At 35.0% G+C, this 10030-nt stretch overlaps 1 protein-coding gene, 1 long non-coding RNA gene and 1 pseudogene across 2 annotated transcripts in view; all 3 read left to right on the top strand.

The window, feature by feature from the left end:
* LOC109127210 overlaps positions 1 to 43 on the top strand; it is a 2272-nt gene extending 2229 nt beyond the window's left edge. Inside the window, exon 6 of the mRNA XM_019231732.1 lies at positions 12 to 43. Within this exon, the coding sequence (XP_019087277.1) occupies positions 12 to 43 (32 nt within the window). The remainder of the gene's footprint in view (positions 1 to 11) is intronic.
* Positions 2918 to 4381, top strand: LOC104721091 (annotated as a pseudogene).
* LOC104721090 lies at positions 4389 to 6382 on the top strand. The gene is made up of 5 exons (XR_756902.2): positions 4389 to 4842; positions 5004 to 5103; positions 5238 to 5542; positions 5729 to 5869; positions 6032 to 6382. It is a non-coding gene; the product is annotated as an uncharacterized LOC104721090 (long non-coding RNA).

Consider the following 10030-nt stretch of genomic DNA (forward strand, 5'->3'; position numbering starts at 1 on the left):
TGTCTTTGCAGGAAAGCGATCTGAGGTGGGCACAGCCATTTGAGCTGAGAAAGATCATTGTGCAAACCAGAGAAGATGTGGAGCCGAAGAAGAAGGCCAAGGCCGAGAATGCAATCTTCTACATTTCCTTCAAAACCCGTGGCGGCCGTAACTACAATGCTATCATAAGGAGAACAATGGATGGAACGCCAGATCATATGTCGCTTGAAGTCAAGTGTTTTAAGATGTGAAAAGTCCACCATTATCTATCAATCAAATGTTGTTTCATATCGTCCCATTATGTATTCTGAGGTCTTTCTTTGAAGAAAGTACTATGGATGGAGCGTTGAATAAGTTTGTCTGGTGTCTTTCAAGATATTATTATGTATCGCGTGGTCTTTGAATAACTTTTATGTGTGTTTAGTCTTTGTCTTTCAAGACATTATGGAATGTTGTGGTCTTTGAATAACTTTTATGTGAGTTACGTGTGTTTTTGTGTTCGTTCGTGTTATCTTAATGTATAGCAAATGTAAGCATTTGGTCAGGCGCATGAAGAGCGTGTAGCGCGCGTTTCACCAATTTGGCAAGGTTATAGAGAGTAGAGACCACAAAAATGAATGGATTTACACTATTTTGAGCAAAATGAGCTAGCCAATGCTCGTCTGAAAATGTTGTTGTTTGAGTTTAGTTTGTTTTTGGTCTTCCAAATTCCAGTTCTCTCCATATAACCGTATGTTGCTTTCATTTACAATATATTACTATGAAGCTCAAGTAAACACGGACACAAAACTCACATCTAACAATATATTTATTAAACAATTTTTTTAGAAACATCTAACATTATTATAAAAAAAAAACAATATATGCTTTTACAAAATAATAAAACTTCACCAAAAAAACTTATAATAATAAAAATAGGAATTAATAAAAATAATTAAAACTACAAGGAAGATATTTCTTTTGTTGGGTTCATTTAGGGTTTCGTTGGGTCTGTTGTTCTATTTTCTTTTTTTTGGTTTTAATAAATGAGATGATAAGCATTTAAAAAAAAAAGTTCATTTTGGGTCTTATGAAATAAAAAGCCCAACAACTTTGTCGGTGGGAGGGGGGAGGGTATAAAATAATGTTTGTAGAGTATGTTGTTTCCTATAAAGCCCAATAACTTTGTAGGAAATCCCGAAACTAATTTGGCGAATCAACTTTTTGAGAGGAAATGTATATGTTGTTTCGTTCTTGATCGGATCTCCTTCTTTTGTCGAATCTTGAAAAGAGTAACCTTCACATGATAGTTAGATTTTATTATGTGGTACTAAATGGGCCATGCCTGATTATTATACAGTATATAGATTATACAATTAAACGGTATTGTTTGGATGACAAGGGTCTAGCGCATGAAGAGGCTACGAGTTTCACCAATTTGGCAAGGTTATAGAGAGTAGAGACCACAAAAATCGATGGATTTTAATCTATTTTGAACAAAATGAGCTAGCCAAGACGCGTCTGAAAACGTTGTCGTTTGAGTTTAGTTTGTTTTTCGTCTCCGAAATTCCAGTCCTCTCCATATAACAGCACGTTGCTTTCATTTACTATATATTATTATTAAGCTCAAGTAAACACGAACACAAAACTCACATAATAAGATATCTATTAAACTATTTTTTTAGAAACATCTAACATTATTATTAAAAAAACAATATATGCTTTTACTAAAAATAATAAAACTTCACCAAAAAAACTTAAAATAATAAAAATAGGAATTAATAAAAATAATTAAAACAGCAAGGAAGGTATTCCTTTTGTTGGGTTCATTTTGGGTTTCATTGGGTTTGTTGTTCTATTTTCTATTTTTGGTTTTAATAAATGAGATGATAAGCGTTTAAAAAAGAAGAAGTTCATTTTGGGTCTTATGAATTAAAAAGCCCAATAACTTTGTCGGTTGTATTTGGTGGTTGGGGGGGGGTGGAGGGGGATATAAAATAATGTTTCTAGAGTATGTTGTTTCCTAAAGGCCCAATAACTTTGTAGGAAATACCGAAACTAATTTGGCGAATAAATGTTTTGAGAGGAAAGGTGTATGTTGTTTCGTTCTTGATCGGATCTCCTTCTTTTGTCGAATCTTGAAAAGATTAATCTTCACATGATAGTTAGATTTTATTATGTGGTACTATATGGCCAGGTCTGATTATTATACAGTATATAGATTATACAATTTAAACGGTATCGTTTGGATGACAAGGGTATGTTGCATGAAGTGCGCATAGCGCGCGTTTCACCAATTTGGCAAGGTTATAGAGAGTAGAGACCACAAAAATAGATTGGTTTTAAACTCTTTTGAGCAAAATGATGAGCCATTCTTCTCTAACCCGCTTATTTTAAAATGGTAAGCTGCACCGCCTCAATGCGTAAGAATGGCTCATCATAGAATTTACATTCAATGCACCCAACAATTCTAATCCTTTTTTGGTTCACTTTCTTACCGTTTCAGGAAACACATCTTCAAACCAGCAACTCTGCATGAGACATCTTCAAAAGCTTCAACGGAAGTTTCTAAGCAGGTACAAAGCTTCTTCTTTTCACCCCTAGAGAAAGTTGTATGTGTGCAGTAAACACTTGATTGCATGCCATCTGTTTTCCTCGTTGCTTGTTTGAAGAATGAACAAGTTTCATTCATAACTGTAGTATGTTGGTCTGATCTGGGTACTTCTAGGTCAATCAGAAGATTCCGGTTAAGGAACAAAATTAAATTGAACCAGGCATTGTTTCCGGTTTGGGACAATCGGAGCTGGTTATCGTGTTTACTAAAACGAAGGCGTTTCAATGGTGCAGAGCTGCACAAGGTACATTATCTTTTCTGCACCTGTTTTAATACTGATATACTGTACTGATATATGACATTTATGATTTGTGTCTCTTTTTGTTTTCAGTGGATGATTTATTTTACCGCTATGTATACAGATCTTTTCCTTTATTTAATCAGAGTCATTCTTTTTCGTATATAAAACCAACATGTCGAGAACCAGATCTTCTATGGTGTGATCAAGAATCGTCTCTTCATGGATATAATAACTCTTCTCCTCCAGGTAAATACTAATTTTGGTCCCTCTTAAAACATATTGTAATTTACATTTCATAAGCCCTTCTTCCTTCCACATCAAATCAAAACCGCCTTGTACTCGTTTGTCAGGTAATCATTGTGGAGTTCCTCGGTAAATTCGCTTTCTACAACAAAACTTAACTGGAATTAAGGGCTGATGTGGCGGTGCCATCGGTGAGTCTATCATCAGGTCACTTTTATTATATATTGTTTACATATATGCATGTTGGATACATATCTTATATATATATATATATATATATATATAAATGCTTGTTGAAAACATAACTAACGTTCTAAGTTGAACCTTTTTAATCTGACCAGTTGGCATCTTGCTTTGGCCGGAAAATTCATTCCGATGCTGGCAGCTCTTACAAACTCTCGGTACTAAAATGCTGGGGCAAGAAAAGAAAGTCTTTAGGAGAAGGTAATGTAACTTACACAGCTCGTGATTATTAACTGAATTAAATTCATAAGAAATGGCCGGTTTGGTTTAAGCTTGTGTAGGAATTATATGAGATTTGGTAAGGCTTATGTAGGAGTAGGGACTGAATCGAATTTATATTTTTAAAGCCTGATAGAAGTATTAACAAGTTTGCTTATGTTCCAGGTTCACTCTGATATGGAGGGCGGTTTATCTCTCAGATAGATACTCGTGAGTTTGTTTGCTACTCTTTAGGACTAACAAATTTAAAATAATGTAGCATGCATCTGGTTTTGTATGGATTTATTGATAAAAGGAAACAAAGTAGAGTCGCTGATTCACTTATTCAATAGTGGACAATGCGCTGTACGTGGCCGACAAGTACATGGCACAAATATCACCCTAATTGGCATTCGGTTATTGAGAACCGACTTAATATGTGTACTAGCTTCTAGGTTGTGGCTTTCCGACGAGTTCTTGAACCTTATAGGCCCTATCAATGTATATTTGCCTGAAGACGATTTAAATTACATATGATACTTTAAATAATTAGTAAGGTTCCTGACTTCCTGGGAAGCAGAATGTGTAAGCCATTTATAATATGGTTGCCTGTTGAACTCCCCATATTGGACAACACTATGTTTCATCGTTGCTTATGTGTATGCAATTGCTAACAGTTCTGATAACGAGATGAATCGTCGCAAGGATATGGTTGGGAATTGGAGATCAAAACAAATCAGGTGGTCTCTGCTTTGAATATGTGAAACTTTGTAAACAGAGACATCTTGCTTGGTCCAGATATAAAGCCGGATGATGCGATGAAAAGAGTCTATGGCATGGACAACCAAGGAATTGTTGGATTTCAACGGCAAGTTTTGAGAGGTAAGCTGTGGTATGTAACACTATTCTAGGTCCATAGGTAATTAATGATATTGCCTTCTGTATTGATTTTCCTTTGATTTTATTTTATTTCCTTGAGTAGAAAAAGACGAGGCACTTGAGAATTTGGAGGAAAGAGTCATGAGTACCAAACACTTATGCTCTCACTCCTACCGTTTTAAAACGAAATAGGCAAATAGCTTTGGAAAAACATAAAAATGAAAACAACAACAACAACAACAACAAAAAATTGTGCATAAATGTTTAAATTATTAGCTATTAATCTTTATTAGATTTGTTTTTCAACATGTTACATCATACTAGTGATGGTGCGTTTTTGCCATGTTTTTGAATTTTGCAGGCTAACTGTAATATCCCTGATCTTCCTAGTGAGCTAGCATCTACGTTTCAAGCCTAATACCCTGTTGTTTGTTATAGTCGAGGTTCTACAAGAGAGAAGCGCAAGGTAACTATCTGGTCTCTTGCCCTATATCTCTGTTGGTTTCTCTTGTGTTTTTTTCTTCTGTGAAGTGATCCCTTCTTCTTAGCCCGGGGTTCTATTTTTCAAATGACTTCCATGTTACAACCATAATTACCTGTGTTCTGTGTCTTATTGTGTGTTTCCAGATTCTCTTGCTTGGATAGGTTTTGGCAATTATTTTGCTACCCAAAAGGAGGGTGACCAAGCCATGGCTGCCTGTCTCGCTCTTGCTAGGCTATTGCCAGGGTAATCATGTTACTCTTGCTTTCTTTTAAAACTAGTGACTGCAAATCTGTAACCTTGTGTCCAAAATGATACATTCTTAGCCCTGAAACATTGTAGAAGTCGTCTGATAACGTTGACAAAATGTGTTTTTGCAGGTTGAATCTTGATATTATCTTGTTCCAGGTGTCATTTTCTCAGCTGCCCATCTCATATTATCACAAGGAATACACACTACTGTATATTAGAGAATGATAATTATTTCATTAACTTTCTTCTGTCAGACGGTGAGCTATACATTTTTCATTTTCTCTAAGTCTTCTTTTGGTTTTTTCTCTGTTTTCAGGTCTTATGGTTGAAACTTGATGATGAATTTTGTACAGAAATGTTGAACGGCGGGTTCTCATGGATGACGGTCAGAAAGGGTTGATGCAAAGGTTGAGGTCTGCTAGAAATTGGTCAGGTAAATTAACTTCCTTATTGTAGTTCTTGCTGTAATTTATATGTACTATCATTCTGACGCCTAACATAAAGGGTACTTCGTTCTGCAATTATTTTCTAATATAACCAACGTTATTCCGACGATAGACATTCATAGATCATTAAATTTTCTTTTAGTGTGTGAATGGGCAGCTTTGTTAATCTGCAGTGTTGTCTCCACTGTATGTGGTCTTGGTCTCTGACATAGGAGGTCCCTTGAGTAGGCCCCCGAACAGCTCTCCTGGATCATAGTAAAATCTCAATCACCTCTGCTCTGAGCGATTCATCAACCTGTAGAGAACCTCTAGAAGTAAGTGAATCAATGATGCTAGAGTTTTCAACCATTTAAAGATTATAAGGAGGGACACAAATTTTTTGCTTCAGACATACCCTTAGAATTTCTAGACCCAGGAATTGAACATTCCCCTAGTAGGAGCGTGACCTTTGAAAGTTTCTTGTGAAATATCCCCAGTGTCTAAACTTGAAGGCTATATATAACAGGCGGTCCTGAGTCCAGAGAGTATTTCCCATGCAAATCCGTGTGGTAAAGCAGATCTAAAGGCATCATGTGATGACTAGAAGCTCTCTTCCTCTTGGCTTGTAATACTGAAACTCCTCAGGCAAAGAGTTGCTGAGCAAAGCATTGTAACTCTCCCAAGCCTAAGTATGTTCTTCTTGGTTGTTCGCAGAGCAACCTGAACTAGATGTAATGTATAATTTAGCATCAACAAACGATATCTTGCTTGATGAACATAGCTGTAACAAGATCAACCTCAGACAGCTGTAACTAGTTCTAGTGAAGCAAAAGCCTTTTGAGCTCGTATCTTCATTATCGGTACTTTAATGCAATGTTGAACAACTCCATGACAGTGTTTGAATCTTTTGATCATATTCTTATCAGTCGCAGCACAACACACCAGACAGTTTTTTTTTTTTTTTTTTTTTTNTTACAACTTATAACACCAACAAATATTTATTGGAAATAGAAAATTACAAAGAAGAAACACTCGAGGAACTAGCTTAGAGTAAAATATCAATTTAGAGAAGCATCGTATAAAACCCCTTGTCTTTTAATACGATTACCCATGTTCTCTAAACGCGGCTCTTTACGGACGACTGTTATGACTTATGTGTTTGGATGATTGTTATAGGGGTTGTTTGGATGATTTTGAGAGCCTTATGTATTTGGAAGCCGGCCTGAAACTAAATTCAGTTTGTTTTTTTTTTTTTTTTTTTTTTTTTGAATTTAATGTTAAATTATATTCAAAAGAAAAATAAACGTTTTACAAAGTTTATGTTTGAAAAAACTTTAAACAGTTTGATATAAAATTATTCAGTAGAATCTTGCTGCAAACCAAATTTGGATGGATTTATCTTGGCCACATGGTAGTGTGCTGAGTCGGTTTCGAACATTCTTGTCTATTAGCTTGATCAAGTGCTCTGGCGTTAAACAACTTTCTCCATGCCGTCGTCCGTTTCTTTCTCTCCAAAGCGAGCAGATGGTAGTTTGGAGAGCATAACCCAAGATGAACTTGTGTGTTTTATTCAGAGCATTACCGGTGAGAAGAGTGATGACTTCTCTCCAATGGCTTGTGTATTTATCAGCAAGTAACTTTTGTACTAACCCTTCCCACACCAGCTTTGAATATGAACATTGGAAAAAAAGATGCTCTGTTGTTTCTTGCGGATGATTGCAGAGGATGCAGCTTGCGTTTACCTGAGGATTCCATTGCTGCAGTTTGTCACCTGTTGCGACTCTGTTTTTTTACTACCAACCATGTGAGGAAAGCGTACTTTGGAGTGGCATGTGTGACAAACTGCAGCAATGGAATCCTCAGGTAAACGCCAGACAGTTAAATACTCCACGTTCATAGTTTTTCTCATAGTAAGTCCTCAGACAAATTTTCATCACCGTTCTCCTCAATTTCATCAACTGAAACAGGATTTCCTGGTCCTCATAAAGAATTATCAGCCACAAACCCAAGGAAAAAAAAAAAGATTGCATAACTGGTCATCAAATCTGTCTATATATTGGATTATTTGGGTGACTCAAATGGGTGTAAATAGATCATTGATTTAAGTTTTAGTTATGGCTGTTCTCTGTTTATGTGGTTTCTATGATCATCCGTGTCTTTTCTTATGAGGGTGGATTCATTCAGTAGTCATTAGTATCATTGATCATAAGCTGTTTTGTGTGTTTTGAATGTTATATCATGTCATTAATCCCTATATCCCTATATTAGTAAAAGAGAAATACAACTTACACTTCGGACGAAAATGCCCCTGATGCCAACAGCTACAAACATCTGCGAGAAGGTCAAAAATGACTTTAGTGTTTCTTGAATAGGGTTTTGTTTCAAAACAAACCCGAAATTCGACAATCGGATATACTTGACAAAAAAGTGGGCTTTAAATGGGTTTCATATTCTTTTATGGACTACAAACATTTATAAAGGACGTATAAAAACGACATTAGTTGGGATATGGTTGTTTTCCAAATACTAATTTACCTCTCTGTCACCACTACTAAGTCAATCATTACGTTAATCAATTTCATCAATTACTTAAAAGATATCACGAAAACTAAGCCAATCATTACGCTAAACAATCTCATCAATATACTAAAAAAATAGCAATCTTGGTTGCAAATTTGGAAAACAACCATAACTACTTCTTAAATTCCCTAATTCAAATTATACTAAAAACCGACAATTAATTACACCTGTTAACAATATCAATATTGTCATTAATTGGATATTTGAAGAATATACCCTAAAATATACAAACAGTATTTTACCAAATTGTTGATACGTAAATTCTTCCTATAAATAACGGTAGTATTCAAAGGTCTAATCACCATACCTTTTAGTTTCATTCCTCTCTTTCCTAGCAGACCTTCTCCAATGGTTGACACAATCACTACTATCACAAGTGAAAATTATTCATTCTAGGAAGCAATATACAATTTATTCCGCAGAAACTATAGAAATGGTTTTAGCATACACCATGGAGGAAGCTTTATATTAGTAGTTTTTGTATGTATCATATTCGTTTTCATTAGTTTATATGTATTTTTCCTTTTTTTTGCAAGAATCAATTTATTATATTCCTAAATCAATATTTGTTTTTGTAGATGTCATTGGTGAGGTAGTTAATGTCGGCTAAATGAAAACTCATGACAAGGTAATAATGAGTTCGTGCTTATTCTATACATATAACAATTTGTAACTTTTTAACATTATGGTACTGAATTACTATTTTTTCTTTCTTAGGAGATGAACGTGTTTAGCGTGTACACTATGGAGGGCCTTTTGCTAAGAGAATGTTTTCAGGAAAATATTGTCCCGTAGTGTATCGCGGGTTAAAATCTAGTTAAAAACATAATTGTAAATTCAAATTTTACTGAATCCATATACTAAGACACCAGCAAAAAAACCCAAAATGAACTTTTTTTTTAAATGCTTATCATCTCATTTATTAAAACCAAAAAAAAGAAAATAGAACAACAGACCCAACAAAACCCTAAATGAACCCAACAAAGGAAATATCTTCCTTGCAGTTTTAATTATTTTTATTAATTCCTATTTTTATTATTTTAAGTTTTTTTGGGTGAAGTTTTCTTATTTTTAGTAAAAGCATATATTGTTTTTTTTTATAATAATGTTAGATGTTTCTAAAAAAGTAGTTTATTAAATATCTTATTATGTGAGTTTTGTGTTCGTGTTTATTTGAGCTTAATAGTAATATATTGTAAATGAAAGCAACATACGGTTATATGGAGAGAACTGGAATTTGGAAGACCAAAAACAAACTAAACTCAAAACGACAACATTTTCAGACGAGCATTGGCTAGCTCATTTTGCTCAAAATGTGGTCTCTACTCTCTATAACCTTGCCAAATTGGTGAAACGCGCACTACGCGTTCTTCATGCGCCTGACCAAATGCTTACATTTGCTATACATTAAGATAACACGAACGAACACAAAAACACACGTAACTCACATAAAAGTTATTCAAAGACCACAACATTCCATAATGTCTATGCCATAATGTCTTGAAAGACAAAGACTAAACACACATAAAATTATTCAAAGACCACGCGATACATAATAATATCATGAAAGACACCAGACAAACTTATTCAACGCTCCATCCATAGTACTTTCTTCAAAGAAAGACCTCAGAATACATAATGGGACGATATGAAACAACATTTGATTGATAGATAATGGTGGACTTTTCACATCTTAAAACACTTGACTTCAAGCGACATATGATCTGGCGTTCCATCCATTGTTCTCCTTATGATAGCATTGTAGTTACGGCCGCCACGGGTTTTGAAGGAAATGTAGAAGATTGCATTCTCGGCCTTGGCCTTCTTCTTCGGCTCCACATCTTCTCTGGTTTGCACAATGATCTTTCTCAGCTCAAATGGCTGTGCCCACCTCAGATCGCTTTCCTGCAAAGACA

The sequence above is a fragment of the Camelina sativa genome, chromosome 11 (genome assembly GCF_000633955.1).
Source record: "Camelina sativa cultivar DH55 chromosome 11, Cs, whole genome shotgun sequence".
NCBI classification, from domain to species: Eukaryota; Viridiplantae; Streptophyta; class Magnoliopsida; order Brassicales; family Brassicaceae; genus Camelina; species Camelina sativa.